This window comes from Lynx rufus, unplaced genomic scaffold (genome assembly GCF_022079265.1).
Source record: "Lynx rufus isolate CCGP_SWC_20201006 ecotype Redwood Valley unplaced genomic scaffold, mLynRuf1.p SCAF_7, whole genome shotgun sequence".
Lineage (NCBI taxonomy): Eukaryota > Metazoa > Chordata > Mammalia > Carnivora > Felidae > Lynx > Lynx rufus.
In genome coordinates, this window is record NW_025814889.1 from 76,939,787 (window position 1) to 76,955,275 (window position 15,489).

Genomic DNA, 15,489 nt, shown 5'->3' on the forward strand with positions numbered 1-15,489 from the left:
ATTTTTTAAGTTTTATAAGTAATCTCTACACCCCAGGTAGGACTCAGATGCACACCCCAGATCAATAATCTCACACTCCTAGGACTAAGCCAGCCAGGTGTCGCGAGGACTTTTTTTTAAATTGGCAAATTTGCTCTTAAAGCAGAAGCAGACTATAAAGAAAAGGACCTCTATGGCATATATTATCCTAAACCATGGCAAGGCACACACTGTGGATTTATACCAGACTATTTTCACTCCTCCCACATGTATCAAAGTTATCCTCACTTAGACTATTACAGAGCCTTAAAGCATTAAGATAATTAGTGCCTATGCAATTTGATACACTGCTAGGTGCTGTGATGAGAAGGATCAGCCTCCTGCTTACATCTAACCTCATTGTAAGGAATGTAAGTCTTGAGACAATAAGAATTACTAACAGTATATATGTTGAAATGTTTCAGATGGACACAATTTAAGACTAAGTTGTAGTATTATTGTACAGTAGTTAGTGAATATTTTACTTGCTATAGAGCAGCAGTTCTCAAAGTGTGGCTGAAAAATAGCTGGGGGTCCCTGACACTCATTGTTGAAGAGTTTCTCCCTTTCTGACTATATACATACATTTCTTTCACTACACATATCTATCTTTCTTAAATGGTCTATCTTTCCACTTACAGTCTTAAATGACGATACAACTTAATGTATAGTAACTTAAATGTAATGTAATGTAACTTAAAGTAGAAATACACAAATGTACAAGTGCCAAGAGGTGGGTCAGAGAAACAGGTTAACAAAAAAACTGTTCCTTAAGTTTTCACCGTTCTTCAGGGTCCAAGAAACAAGTGTGTGTTAGTGAGACATTAAGCTTATATTTTAGTTAACAACTGTTAAAAGGAACTGAACCCACCTCCTCCAAACTCCCATAACAGCCTTCTGCATACATTTATGACACTGTATTTTAAACCACTGATATTCTTGCTTTCTTTCTGCGAGCAAACACCATGACTTACATTTTTATCCATGGCACAGTCTGACAACTGGCAGATACTAAGTTCTCAATAAATAACTGCTGAAGAAAGAAGAAAATAGGTAAAAACTAAATTCTTAACCAAAAGGTGAAGTGTTTCAAGGAAATGTGCCCACCTGTCCTCCTGGGTCATCAGATAACCTACCAGCTCCATGTAGGAGAAGGTCCCTGATTTCTGAGGAATCAGTAGAAATTCAAGTTAACCAATTTCAGTATAACAGGGGATTTCCTCAAGCAGAATTAAACACAGCAAATACAACCTGACTGGGTTTGAGACCTCCTGTGCTTATTTTTTTAAACATCTTTTTTTTTTTTAAGTTTATTTATTTATTTAGAGAGAGAAAGAGAGCACAAGCAGGGGAGGGGCAGAGAGAGGGAAAGAGAGAATACCAAGCAGGCCCCGCACTGTCGGCTCAGAGCCCCACTTGGGGCTCAGGGGCTCAAACTCACAAATGGTGAGATCATGACCCGAGCCAACATCAAGAGATGGACACTTAACTGAGTCACCCAGGCGCGCCCTGCGTGGTTATTGAGACTTCTTACAAATGTTGACACTACCCAGAAGCCAAAGACTTAAGGAATACCCTTTTTAAGAAACACCACAGGGGCACCGGGGTGGCTTAGTCGGTTAAGCATCCGACTCTTGGTTTCGGCTCACATCATGATCTCATGGTTTGTAAGTTTGAGCCCCGCATAAGGCTCTGTGTTGGTGTGGAACCTGCTAGGGATTCTCTCTCTTTCCCTCTCTGTCTCTCCCCTTCCCTGTGTGTTCTCAAAATAAATAAATAAACTTAAAAAACAAACAAAGCACCATAATTTTGAGAAGAGATAGAATACTGTGATTTTTTTTAAATGTTTATTATTTACTTAGAGAGAGAGAGAGAGAGCGCGAGCAGGCAGAAAGGGAGACAGAGAATCCCAAGCAGGCTCCACACCATCAGTGCAGAGCCCAAGGTGGTGCTCAAACTCCTGAATTGTGACTTCATGACCTTAGCCAAAACCAAAAGTCAGATGCTTAACCAACTGAGCCACCCAGGCGCCCCAAAATACTGTGATTATTCCCAATGTCTTATCAGGGCTGTGCAGCACTCCACATACATTTAACTTCTTGACAAACTTGTTTGTTTACAGATCATGAACTACTCGACTAAGAAGATATATGCAGAAAAGTAAAATTACAGAGCAATGCCTGGCTGGAAGGCACTGTCAATCACTCAGTATTACTCAAAATAGACTATAACTAGTCACATAAATCATTCGGAAAATGATTTATATTTAAAAAACCCCATTTTTGCCACAACTTTTAGAAAGATTTGTTCAAAGCATGGTCAGAAAAAAAAATTAAAAAATAAAAGCATGGTCTGATATACTTAGGACTGATCACCCTTCTGGTCCTAAAAAAAATAAATCAAATGTGAATTTATATTAAAATTCTTTTCAGGGGCGCCTGGGTGGCTCAGTCGGTTAAGCGTCCGACTTCGGCTCAGCCTGCTTCGGATTCTGTGTTTCCTCCTCTCTCTGTCCCTCCCCCGCTCATGCTCATGCTCATACTCCCTCTCTCTCTCTCTCTCTCTCAAAAATAAACATTAAAAAAAATTTTTTTAATAAAATTATTTTCAGTTATAAATACTTGTTTGAATTACTCCCATCAGCACTATTCAACAGAAATATAATGCAGGCCACATTAATTTAAAATTTTCCTTTTCTTTCTTCTTATTATTTTTTAATGTTTATTTATTCTTGAGAGAGAGAGAGAGAGAGAGAGAGAGAGAGAGAGAATGAGCAGGGGAGGGGCAGAGAGAACGGGAAACAGAATCTGAGGCAGGCTCCAGGCTCCGAGCTGTCAGCACAGAGCCCTACATGGGGCTGGAACTCAGGAAGGAACTGTTGAGATCCTGACCTGAGCCCAAGTCAGATGCTTAACCGACTGAGCCACCCAGGCACCCCTAATTTTAAAATTTCTAATAGCCACATTCAGAAAAGGAAAAAAGAAACAGGTAAAGTTAATTCTGATAATATACTTTGGTTAAACAGATATATCCAAAATATCACATCAATATGTAATCAATGTTGAGGCACGGTGGATGGCTCAGTCAGTTAAATGTCTGACTCTTGATCTCAGCGCAGGTCATGATTTCACAGTCTGTGTGATCAAGCCTGTCGTTGGGCTCTGTGCTGACAGCAGGGAGCCTGCTTGGGATTCTCTCTCTCCCCCTCTCCTGCTCTCTCTCTCAAAATAAATAAACTTAAAAAATAAATTAAAAAATAGTTATTTCCTTGTAATCAATGTTAAAAATGAGATATATTACATTCTTTTTTTTTTCCCCCTGCACTGTCTTTAAAATCTGGTGTGTGTTACACTTCGAACGTATCTAACACAGCACATTTGGACTAGTGACATTTGAAATCCCCAAAAGCAAGTAGCTACTATAGTAGCTAGTGGCTACTGCACTGAACAGCACAGTTTTAGAGAATTCTTCATATCTAGGAAAAATGCCTTTGTTTCTAGGAAAACTCGTTTCAGATTTTTTTTTTTTTAAGTTAGAAGTGATTATGGTTAGCTCCTTTTGCAGTAACATTTCAATTAACTTCCCCAAAGATAAGGTAGGAGTGGGTTCAAGCAGAGTCCAAAACTCAGTGAAGGGCAGCTTTTATCTGCCTAAAAATACCTCTGGAAAGGAAGCCAAAATAGGTTTATCTCCCTTGCCGCTCCGTAAGAAGGGTGCGGGGGTGCCTGGGTGGCTCAGTTGGGTAAGCGTTAGTTAAGTGTCCAACTTCGGCTCAGGTCATGATCTCACAGTTCGTGAGTTCCAAGGCCCATGTTGGACTCTGTGATGACAGCTCAGAGCCTGGAGACTGCTTTGGATTCTTTGTCTCCCTCGCTCTCTGCCCCTCCCCCGCTTGCCCTCACTCTCTCTCAAGAATAAATAAACATTAAAAAAATTTTTTTAATTAAAAAAAAAAAGGTGCAGATTTCACTTGCTGCCTCCTCTTAATTTCTTCTTTACCCATCTAGGAGACCCTAGTTTTCTGAATCAGGAAGTGGCTAAAGCAAAAATATCTGACATGTTTCTTTGCTGTGCTGAATATATTGTCTCCAGGGATAAGCCAGGAACCTGACCTCAGGCATGACAGTATTCAGTTTTCTGCAGAGCATCAACACCCACTGCACAGAAAGGGTTGGGGAAAGAAGTTTCCCCAGCAAGAGGAGGGGCACATAAGGCTTCTGACCATCTGGAGCTAATGAAGAGGTGGATTCTTAGACAAGGGCAGGGCCACGTGAGTATCTTTTTCAATCTTGCCCTGCTGGATCTGCAAACCTGATTTAATTCTGTGATTTACAATTCAATAACGCCCAACAGAATACCTTTAGAGATGCAATGGAATGGGCAGTTTCCCTCACAGCCTAGTCAGCAGCTATGTCCATTCTTCCCAAAGCCTTTCTAACCCGTCTGGAAGACCCACTGATACTGGGTCACAATGCAGTCACTTGACATGGATCAGGGAGGAAGGCAGCAGGCCTGTCAGGGAGAGGAAAAAAGTTCTTCCTCCATTTAGGGGAAATGGGGGAAAACAAGAAAAAAAAAAAAAAAGTACGTAGCAGAGGTAGCAAGGCTTACGAGAGGAAGATGAAATGAGTGGCTGAGAAACGTGCACACAAGAGTCACTACTTTTGTTACCAGTTACATGACAGGCTAGCAAGTGAATCTGTTCAGTCTCCTATGACAGAGAATGGTATTGAGAAGGCTCTTTGCACACCCCAGTGAGGTTGCTTTGGAAGTAACAAGAGAGAAGAGGGGATTGGAATAATGAATGAGTAGCAGAGAGAGCTCTAATCTATCTCCTGAATAATTCACAAAATAATTTTCTTCTGGCAATACAGAGCTCCTATTGCAATAGCATATTCAAAATAAATGAGCCTATACAGCTCTAATGGTGTCAATGGTGTCTCAAGCTTCTACTTGATCCCAAGAAACAAGTGCTCAAGTGACTAGATATTAAATTTCAAACAATTTTATCATGAACATGACATGAAAAGAAGTTTAAAAAAAAACACATGGAAGAGTTTCTTATCCCTGTTTTGTTAGGGTACAGAGTAGTGTGAATATGTGTATGGGGAGAGGGGATAAAGAGAGAAAAAAGCTGTAGAAAGGTACACAACATGCAAATATATGATGAAATTTAACAACCAAAACAAAGGAATTTCTCTCAGTCAAGCCAAACATCCATTTCAGGTTGGAGATCTAGATTCTGATTACTCCTCTGGGCATCTATGTAGATGAGGATGGTCCCTCCTCAAACATTCAATAAATATTTACCGATCACAGGCCACACCTGAGGCATTTTGCAAGGCACAGGCCACCACAATACAGCCACTCAGCAGAGGTCCACAGAGGGCAGCCTCCATTATTTGGTAAGTAACAATCTCCTATCCGCAGTTCTTTAGCAAAATAGCTAGATACAAACACTTTACTTATTATGGCCCCGCGGCTTTTCAAGTCATCCCTATCAGAGGAGGCTGTGGTTCTCCAGGGAATGTGGGAACTAAAAAACAAATGCTCAGCATGGTTGATGAGAAGGATGGGAAGGTAAAACCAAATTGTAAACTCTATTCTTTGGGAGATTTTTTTTTTTTTTAATTTATTTAGTAATCTCTATAATCTCTACACCCAACCTAAGGCTCAAACTCAGGACCCTGAGATCAGGAGTCACATGCTCTTCTGACTGAGCCAGCCAGGCACCCCTATTCTTTGGGAAATTCTTAAAACAACACAAGGGACATAATTTATCAAGGGACATAATATAAGACTCATTAAAATATACAGAACAATTTGAAACAAAAATTTGAAAAAATATACAATCTTCAAATCAAACACATTAAATAACCAAGAATAAGATGAGCATGGATTTGTTTTCCAAATCCTAGAATACTAGGAAGAGGTGGCTTAAACCTTAATCCTTGAAAGGAGGTTTGAGGAAAGGTTAAAGATGGCTACACCATATAGTGGAAAGAGCCCGGGGCTTGGGAAAATGATCTGGATCTTGGTTCTAGTTCCTCCTCCAGTGAGTATGAAACCTCTGAAAAGCTGCAGGATGTTTCCAGGCTAGTTTACTGTCTATAAAGTCCTAGCTCACACAGTCTATGATTACTAGAAACCAAGTCACTTCTAGAAACAAATTAGATGGGATTTGAGAAATGAGAAAAGTAGGAAAAACAACTTAGCTGTACCAATATTTCTAATACGTCTTTTCCTATACTCTTAAGAGTGGCTTCTACTACCTTTATGGAAGACCAGTGTAGCAAGAGAGGAACTGCTAATCCAGCACTCGATTCTACTTCTAACTAAGGTAGTAGGTTTTATAAAAAGAAACAAAATAGCAAGACCGCCTCCAAGGTTAAACTTTCCCAAGATCATACATGAGATGAACAGGATGCCTGACCTTACTAGCCAAGGAATATCATACTAGAATGCTTTCAGCTCAGTATTCCCATCCTCCCCTGCTCCCCTGACACCGAGCACCATAGAAACATTCAGATAGAATTCCCACAGGTAAAGGATCCTTTTCCAGTGGCTCCGCCAGGGATATAGAAGTCTTCACAGCCATCTGAGGGAACTCTTTGGAAATCTGAAGATATATGCAGTTTTTTTTTAGTTTATTTATTATTTTGAGAGAATGCACGTGCAAGTGGGGGAGGGGCAGAGAGGGGGGGAAAGAGAGAATCCCAAGCAGGCTCTGTACTATCATTGTGAGCATGATGCAGGGCTGGAACTCACAAACCACGAGATCACTACCTAAGCCGAAGTCAGACGCTTAACTGAGAGCCACCCAGGGGTGCCCCTATGCAAGTTTATATAAAATGGGTATTTATAAGAAACAAGCTATTTCCTCTTATCAGTAACGTGAATAAACTTCCATATTGGTATACATTTATATAAAAAGCAGAGAATATTTTCCTAGGACAATTAAATTTTTTGTCTTAAATTGGTGTATTTTCCTTTTTAGTCATTACACTGTCTTTCTCTTTTTTCAGCCCTCATATACAGCTGCCAAGGTGGAGAGTACCCAGATCTAAGTTATTCCTAAGAGGGAAAAGTGGTTTGTACTCCCACCCCAGGAATACTTAATACAATGCCTATACTTAAAAAACTGTAACACTAAGGTCCCAAGGGCCCAGAAAAGGCATTCAGATCTTTCAGTTTCATTTGCTTCAGTTAAAAGCATCTTGATTTTTGTACCTGAACGTCTGACGGAGAGCACTTTGATAACAATACACAAACACTATGAACAAATGGATGAATGACAAGCTGGCTACAGAAAAGAAATATTTTGTGAAAGATTTTTGTGTCAGAAGTAGTAGGCACTTTTGAAAAGTAACCCAAAACACATAATAACTAATTCTTCAGAGAGTAATAGATTCTTTATTTGCAGTATATTCCCGTCCTAGAAAGGGCGTTTCTGCTCCAGATAAGGGCCAAATGAACAAACGATGTCAAAGTGCATCCTCATTACCTGAGACCTATGAAGAAATAAGTCTCCTTTTCTGCAGAGTAGATTTGATCAAAATCACCCACAGCTGTAAGCCCACAGTATAAAATCGCCACATCAAGTCCTCTGTGAACATTTCATCTTAGACAGTAGGTACCAACTACTCACTTAAGGAAAAGTGAAATCACTTTTATCAAGAACACGCGGTCAGAAAAAGAACTGTGATTCTGCTAAACTCACTTAGAAGCCAGCTCAATACAGCTTTCCTCTGATAAGCCCTACAGATCTCTTCCTTTCAAAATGACCACTCCTCCTTCCATCTCAGGCCTCTAAGGCCTGTTCCGCAACTAATCTGACACCTTTCTAGACTTTGGAACCCCAGGCTCCACCACGCCTTATCCCTACCAGATTTCCACTCTCTTGCGGGCTCTGGTAGCAGTTTTTGGAAATTTACACATGCACAAAAATGTCCATGAACTGACAAAGCAAGGCTTGGGGCCTAACCCTGCTCCCCTCAACTCTCATAAGTGTCCTCACAAATCTCAGATTCCCAAAAACCCGCTCCTTTCGTTTGGAAAGGTTGGCTCTTAACGTTAACCGTTCAGCTTCCACAGCCCCAACTAGTTCTGGTTCCTGTGGCCCTTTCCTGTTTCTCTCTTCGGGTGTTCGGGTTCTCGGCCGCAGCTCACACACTCAACCTGTTTCCTGTCTGCAGGATCCCTGGAGGCTGGGAGCAGGCCCAGAAGAAGCCCCCCCCTCCACTCCCAGGGCCTCCGGGATCTAAAAAGGGAAAGGGCCCGGCCTCCCCTAGACTCTCGTTCTTCCACTGTCCACGCCCCAAACTGTCTTTACCTAGGCTCCACGACCACCTCCGCCACCCTCCGAACATCCCGCGCTGCAGCCCGGGCTCCCCCAGCCCCCTGCTTCCGGGCTTCCCCGCCAATTCTGCTTCCGGTGCTCGGCCTCTCCCCGCCCCGAGCCGGTTCCACCGGTCCGCTCCCCGGCCCCGGCCCCGGCCCCGGCCCCGACCCTCCGCGCCACTCGCTCGCGGGCTCTCACCGCTCGAAGAGCAGCCGCACGGAGAATATGCCCGCCGCCACTGGGAATGCCGAGAGGATGTGTCGCGCCCGCGGGTAGCCGTAGCCGTCGCCCGGCCCCTCAAGGTCGGCCCAGCTCACGTTCTGGGGCAGCCAGAAGCGTTCGCTCCACAGCCAACTCCACAGCAGGCCCAGGGCTCCCGCCGCCGCTGTCGCCATCTTACGCCCGCCCCGCGGCCACCGCCGCCACAGCCTCAGCTGCCGCCACAGCCAACGGAACCCGCGGGGAGGCGGACCCGGGGCGGGGCCGAGCCGGCAGCCACCCCTTCCGGCCCCTTCGGGTCCCCGGCCCGTCTCAGCCCGCCTCCTCCGTGGGGCCGGGCCTCTTCACCGCCCATCTCACCTCCCCGCCCACCCACCTCCCGGACCGCAGCTGCAGACACCAGGGCCGCCTCTCCTTGGGACCCCGCCCCCCGCCGGGCCATGCCCCTCCCATCTCCGCCCCGCCTCCACCTGCCCCGCAGGCCCTCAATTCTGGTCCCGCCCATTTTTGCTGTGAGTTTCAGCCACGCTTTCTCTCTCTCTCTCTCTCTCTCTCTCTCTTTTCTCTCTCTCCTCTCTCTCCTCTGTCTCTCCTGTCGCTCTCTCTCCTCTCTCTCTCTCTCCTCTCTCTCTTCTCTCTCTTTTCTCTCTTCTCTCTTCTCTCTCTCTCCTCTCTCTCTCTCTCTCTCTCTCTCTCTCCCTCTCTGCCAGCCACGGCCACACCCCTTATTTCAGGCCTAGCTCCATTAAGGGGACACTCCTCTTTCTCAGCCCAGCAGTCTCGAAGGCTGTTCCCGCTGCCAGGCAGTCCAGACCTGCGTCTCTGCTCCTAGCAGAGCAGGCTTTCATTGGGGTCTACCTCGCCATCTCGGATGGTTCTACCTCGCCATCTCGGATGGTTCCCCCTAACCGCTCTTCCTTCCACCCCTAGCGTTTTTTGTTCCTAACCTTTTCCTTCCTTCGAGTCCTTCCATGATCTCAATTCCCTTTCACTGTTTTATCCCCTAAAATGAACTTTTCAAAATCCTTTTATTTTTCTCATGGGTAAAAGGAAATGGGAAAATAGCCAAAGGATATCATACAAAGAAAAGTACAAAGGAAAAAGAAAAATAAATGATAGCGAATATTTAATGAGGCTCACCAAGTGCCAGGTACTGCACTGAACATTTTACACCAGGTATTTAACTCCATCATTCTATGAAGTAGGTATTGTTTTATTTACTATTTTATGGATGGGTAAACTGAGGTCCATAGAGATCAAACAGCTTGCCCAAAGTTATATAGGATCGTGGTAGAGCAGGGCTTCTGAGCTAGAAAGTCTTTAGACTCTGAAACACTGAGCCCTTATAAACCTCCTTAATTTTAGGTTTGCACAGTAAACATTTAACTCTTTTGTGGATCTACACAAAAAAGAAGGGGAGCCACAGACAAACCTTCAGAAAGCTAAATTCAAAATGTCCCTCAACTGCCTGAGATTCCTGACCTCTGGTTGCTGTCTGTTCAAACCTGGCTACAAGGTTAATTACCACAGGCTAACTAGAATGATCTGAAAAAAGATTAAAAGAAATTAATCTCTACCTCTTGTTCAAGGACAGATAAAGTAACTTTATAACTAGTAAGGTATGCCTATACCAGAAGTTAGAGTTTCAAGGGGACAGGAAACAGGAGAAAAAAGTGTGCCATCCTAAGTAGACTAGGTTTGCTTTAGCTCAAAGGTTCTCAAATTTAGGGTACCACAGCCCAGATATTAGCTTGTCCCATCTCCCACATGGAGAGTTTGCTAAAAGGTTTCTTTTAGCAAAGAGATTCTGCTTCTGATTCAGGAGGGGAGTCTGAGTGGGGCCTATGAGTTTGCATTTCTCATTTTTAACAAACTCATAGGCAATGCCACTGCAGCTGGTCTGAGAACCACTACATGGTGCCATGTTTGTCCAAACCCAGCAATAGCTTAGTGGTAACTACCACCCTATATTCAAGGTGTATTGTATTGTATTGTATTGTATTGTATTGTATAGTAGTAATGTTTACTTATTTTTGAGAGAGGGAGGAAGTATAAGCAGGGTAGAGGCAGAGAGAGAGAGAGAGAGAGAGGATCTGAAACAGGCTCTGTGCTGACAGCAGAGAGCCTGATGAGGGGCACAAACCCATAAAGCGTGAAATCATGACCTGATGCTTAACCAACTGAACCACCCAGGCACCACAAGGGTGAACAAGAAGTGAACTCTCGCTGATTCCTGGGAATTCAAATCAGAGCCCCAGGGGACAAAGAATTTGGCATGCGGGCCCAAGCACACAGCGATCTTGGTCTCAAGGTCTATCCCCCCCCCAAAACACATTTGTACCATTTCTCGACATCTTGAGTGTGAGAAAATATATAGTTAAGGAAATGTGTAATGAATGTAAACTTTCTGCCACTTTCACTTTGTCCAGGAGTGATTCAACCAGCAAGTTGGTAGAACTAAGTTGGTCCTGTAGTAGTCATGAAGAGTCTCCTTAACCATCTCAGGTTACAAGCTGGCCCCTTTTCTTGCTTCACCAACAGGACCTGTTGCCACCACTGACCTACCAAGCCCAGACAAGTTGCCTTCATTCAGAAAGCTGAGAGAAACACTTTGGCTATAGGTTCTTTTGTTTTCTAAGGATGTTTAGTGTTACCTGGTCATTCTCTTGATAAGAACCACCTTTTATTATATTGATATGGAGCTAGTCCTTGTTTCTACTCTCTGTCCCTATAATATATCTGTCTTAGTCTTTGAATGGCAAAGAAAACATTTCTTCTAAGGTTAATCTCAGTCCCTGCATACCTGATATATGGTGACATACTCAACTGATATCCATAAATACTGGCCATAGGTACTCAGACTTTTTTGTATAAAATCAGTAGGCTCAGTGAGTACCATGTGGATGGGTTGGGGCAGCAGAGTCATACAGTAAAGGCAGCTAAACTCAAGCCAGGATTCGATAGTTTATGAATGTCATCAGGAGCTTCTGGATTAACTGTTCAGTGAACAGGACTTTCTAAAGGACTTCAGCCTGTGATGGGACCAAGAGCAGAAAGTAGTACCCTGCCATCCATTTGGAAGACCAGGCAAGACCCTGGAACATGTAACAGATGACTCAAAAAGTGTGTTTATCTCCAAGGAAATCCACACTCCCACACTTCCATTAACAACAACAACAACAACAACAACAACAACAAAAAGCGTTTTAACTATTGGGGCAGTTGCCTCTACAGGCAAGGAAATCAAACAACCAACTATGCCTCTGCCCAGGGTGGAAAACATCCATTTTCAAGGAGAGACATTTGGAAATTCCCTTTAGCATGTTAGGCATAATTGCAAGGTGAATTATTAAATGTTGAGTACAATTAACAATAAAAAACCACCACCAGAGTTTGAATTGTTAAAACACACAGCTCATTTTGAATGTACACACTAAGTTTCTTGCCAAGTTGCTCTCAATTTTTCAGAAAAATTTGTCCTCTTTTAGGAAAGATCAAAGCCCAAGATCGACCCAATGCCACCACCTAGTGGGGAGATATATTCATAACACCTCTCTTCACTTAAAATGCATCAGACCCATGTGCCTTTCTTCCCAGACTGCTAAAGTAAAAGGTCTTGAGACACTGTCATAATGTAAAATAATAATGGAAAAGGAACATTGAAAAGTTTAGATGTAAATTAAAAGCTTTATTGAATAAAAATGTTTCAGACTAAGCAAGACTATAAGAAAGCAGAATATTTTACATCTCTAAAAAATATTAGAGCTAAATCTCTAAAAATGCAGGACAAAGGAAAGCCTATGGCTTAAAACATCTCTCTCCCCACATACAATTTGGAATATCGATTATGTACAACTAGTGTACTCAAGTTTATGTTCCAAAGCCTTAACTACTAGAACCCCCCCCCCACACACACACACAAAGGCCTATAATTGGTTTAATTGCACCCTGGGAATACTGTCTGCCATAAAAATCAATACATTTCAGAGCTGGTATGTATTTAAAAAACTAGTGTCCCAGAAAGGGGATATCAGAAGTGGAATATAGGGCGTGGGGGTCTGAGCTCAAGTGAGTTAAGGCAGTTTTTTCCGTTATTCCTTCTTTAAACTCCTCACTTTGCTTTAACATGCAACATGGCAAACAGCAGTACAAAAGATCTTATAAAAATATTGTAGTTTTCAGTATATGATGAGCCCATAGATACCACCAAAGAAGAAAGCAATCACTTGGGGTGTAGTCAGACTCATTGGCAAATACCAGAGCTTATTTGAGAGAGAGTGGATCTCTCCAAGCACCAAATGTGCTCAAAAAGTGCCCCAAAAGAACAGTTGTGTTATATCTCAGTAATCCAATTCAGGATGTGGCTTAGAGAATGGGATGCAAAGCAAGAAATTCCCCATGTATATCGGAGTGAGAAAATTAACCTAAAAATGTTTTAAAGATTACATATTTGATTTCTTAACAGATGAATGCTAAATAAATTGGTATTCATTTAAAAATATACAAACTGTGCCCTTTATACTAAAGTGCGTTCAGTCATAATGTTTAGGTCCCTAAACCCCTTCTGTGCGTTCCCTAATTCCATAGTTGAAGTGCGACAATGTGCTACTAATCGTCTATTTTTGTACTGCCTTTTGGGAATACAGTGGAGTCTGAACTACATCAGTTGGCATACCCGCCCCCCGCCCCCATAAGACCTTAAAGCACTTATGTATATCATCATTGCTAAAATAGAGGACTGAAGTAATATTATCTATAGCGTTTAGAATTGGTTCACTTAAGCTGCAGTATGGGATTTTTTTGAAGCAAGAACTCCTCCAGAACTGTTTCCACATAAATGACAGTTCATGCTAAGACACCTGTTTACGGTGCATCGCTTTGATAAAGGGCAGTGGCTTGCTAACACTAACACAGATTTAAGGCCCAGCACCGTTGCAGTCTGTCATTCCTCATCATCCTCATCCTCATCGTAGTACCGATTTCTTTTTATCTGTTCCTCCACAGACAGCTCTTTGACTACTTCTCCCTCCCAGAATCCCACATCCTGGGATTTCTGATGCTGGGTAGTGAATTCTTTAGGGGAGGTGCTTTCTGCAAAGCTGGACCAATTTGTAGACTTGGGCTCTAGTGGGGACTGCTCTTTGAGGTTTCTATCATTTTCATCTAAGCTTGCACCATTTTCTATAAGATTCTCACTCCCCATCTCGAAACCATGATCTTCCTTACTTCTCCTCCCTGCCTCCTCTCCTTTAGATTCTTTGTTTTGCCTGGTTGTTTTTCCCACACTACCATTCTTTTCGGAGGCACTGGCATTTTCCACTTGTTTCCTTTCTGCTGCCATTCCTCCTATAAACTCCTCACTCTGCTCTGACATGCTCCAGCCTTTCCTTATAGGTGGGGATAGGATTTTGGGGCTCTTGACTGAAGTGGTTCGAAACGAAGCTGCCACAGTGAATGGACGGCTTCTTTCCTTCAGTGAAGAAGATCGTCTTAGCTTCTTCAGATCCAGATCCACATCCTCGGGAGCTTCAGGCTTGCTCATTTCATCCTCAGGAGGCCATTTGGGCTTGGATACTTTGATTCCTTCCTCTAAGGTACTTCCTGAACTACCAAGTTCAGTGGGGGGTGGCCAGGCTATCTTCAACTTCTTGGTTTCAGCTGGCTTGTCTTCTTTCTCTGGCTGAGAGGATGCCTTGGCTTCCATACTTGCTGTAAGCACACCCACCTTAGCAATGGGGGCATCTTCGACCCCTGGGCTCTGAGGGGTCTCCCCTGCAATTGGAAGCTGGGCTGGTCTCTCCAAAGTCCCTTCACTTTCATTTTTGCTTGCCCACAGATCCTTGTGTGGTCTGTGTCCAAAGCCTTCATCATAGTTGCCTTTAGCTTTAAAGAGTTGATTGAAGTGAGGCTTACAGTAGATTCTCCCATGTAAAGATGCATATGTTCCTAGACTGTTGTTAAAAGAAAAAGAGCATAACGTTGAGGTATCTATATACTCTTACTTATACTAGCAGGCTGAAATTTGGCAACTTCAGTATTTTCAGAAGTTGCTAAGTGAGAAAAATACCTTTAAAAGCACATCAGTCACCTAGGATTCTTTACCCCCTCCCTTTCAAGCACGTTTGTTTTATTACCCTTATAAAAAACATGCTCACTTCTAGGCCTAAAGCTTCACAAGACATTCATGTGGTACATCTTCCTATTTTCAAATGATTTCACTCCCCTCTGTCAAAACTGTTAAAAAAAAAAAATTTCTTCCAAGAAGTCTTCCCCAGGTTATCCCACCTATCTCTGACCACTCATATATTTCCTAAGCATTTATAACATTTCACTACTTATAATGATATTTTCCTTTGTACAAAGCTGAATCATTTTCCTCCTTGTTTCCCATTTGTGTTATAATTTAAAAATACATATCTACAGGAGTAGGTATAATGCTTTGCAAATGGTTTGCACTCACAAGACACTAGTGAATGAATGTGGTTAATAGGAGCACAGTAGCTGGGAAGTAAATCTACCCTAATGTCAGTGCTGGACAGGCCTTTAGGAGAGTTGGTGTCTCTTGCAGGGTAACACAGTTCGAAGGGGGTATGAAAACAAGAGCATTTCCACAGAAGAGATACAAAAATTCAGAAGCTTAGAAAAATATGCTTTGGAGAAAAAAAGTAATACCGTGGGCAGAAAAAGAACCAAGGAGCGGAAGTTACAGAGGCACGTTTTGGCTCAACAGAAGGAAAAGTTGTTGGGCTGGAGCTACCCCACACTGGAACAAGGTAGTGCGGTATCGACCCCTGTGGAAGTGCCACACAGACGCCAGCATGTCTTTCAAGAGTATTTTCATTTATTTTTGAGAGACTGAGTGAGGGGCACAAAGAGAGGGAGAGAGAGAGAGAATCCCAAGCAGGCTCCAT

The 15,489-nt window shown here is 42.9% G+C and overlaps 2 protein-coding genes and 1 long non-coding RNA gene across 6 annotated transcripts in view; 1 reads left to right on the top strand and 2 right to left on the bottom strand.

Moving 5' to 3' along the window:
- The window catches only part of LOC124501462 (uncharacterized), a 27,488-nt gene extending 22,902 nt beyond the window's left edge, over positions 1-4,586 (top strand). The window contains exon 2 of the long non-coding RNA XR_006959764.1: positions 4,111-4,586. This is a non-coding gene — a long non-coding RNA (uncharacterized LOC124501462). The remainder of the gene's footprint in view (positions 1-4,110) is intronic.
- Positions 1-8,874, bottom strand: part of CERS5 (ceramide synthase 5) — a 32,646-nt gene extending 23,772 nt beyond the window's left edge. Inside the window, exon 1 of one of the 2 annotated variants that reach the window (XM_047065662.1) lies at positions 8,558-8,867. In XM_047065662.1, coding sequence (XP_046921618.1) covers positions 8,558-8,754 — 197 coding nt within the window. In that variant the 5' untranslated portion in view covers positions 8,755-8,867. Of the gene's footprint in view, positions 1-8,557 lie in introns of both variants that reach the window. The other variant, XM_047065663.1, reaches the window with a different exon arrangement.
- Positions 8,875-13,263: 4,389 nt separating this feature from the next.
- The window catches only part of LIMA1 (LIM domain and actin binding 1), a 42,836-nt gene continuing 40,610 nt past the window's right edge, over positions 13,264-15,489 (bottom strand). For all 3 annotated transcript variants that reach the window (XM_047067305.1, XM_047067304.1, XM_047067303.1), the window contains exon 9: positions 13,264-14,529. In XM_047067305.1, coding sequence (XP_046923261.1) covers positions 13,521-14,529 — 1,009 coding nt within the window. In that variant the 3' untranslated portion in view covers positions 13,264-13,520. The remainder of the gene's footprint in view (positions 14,530-15,489) is intronic.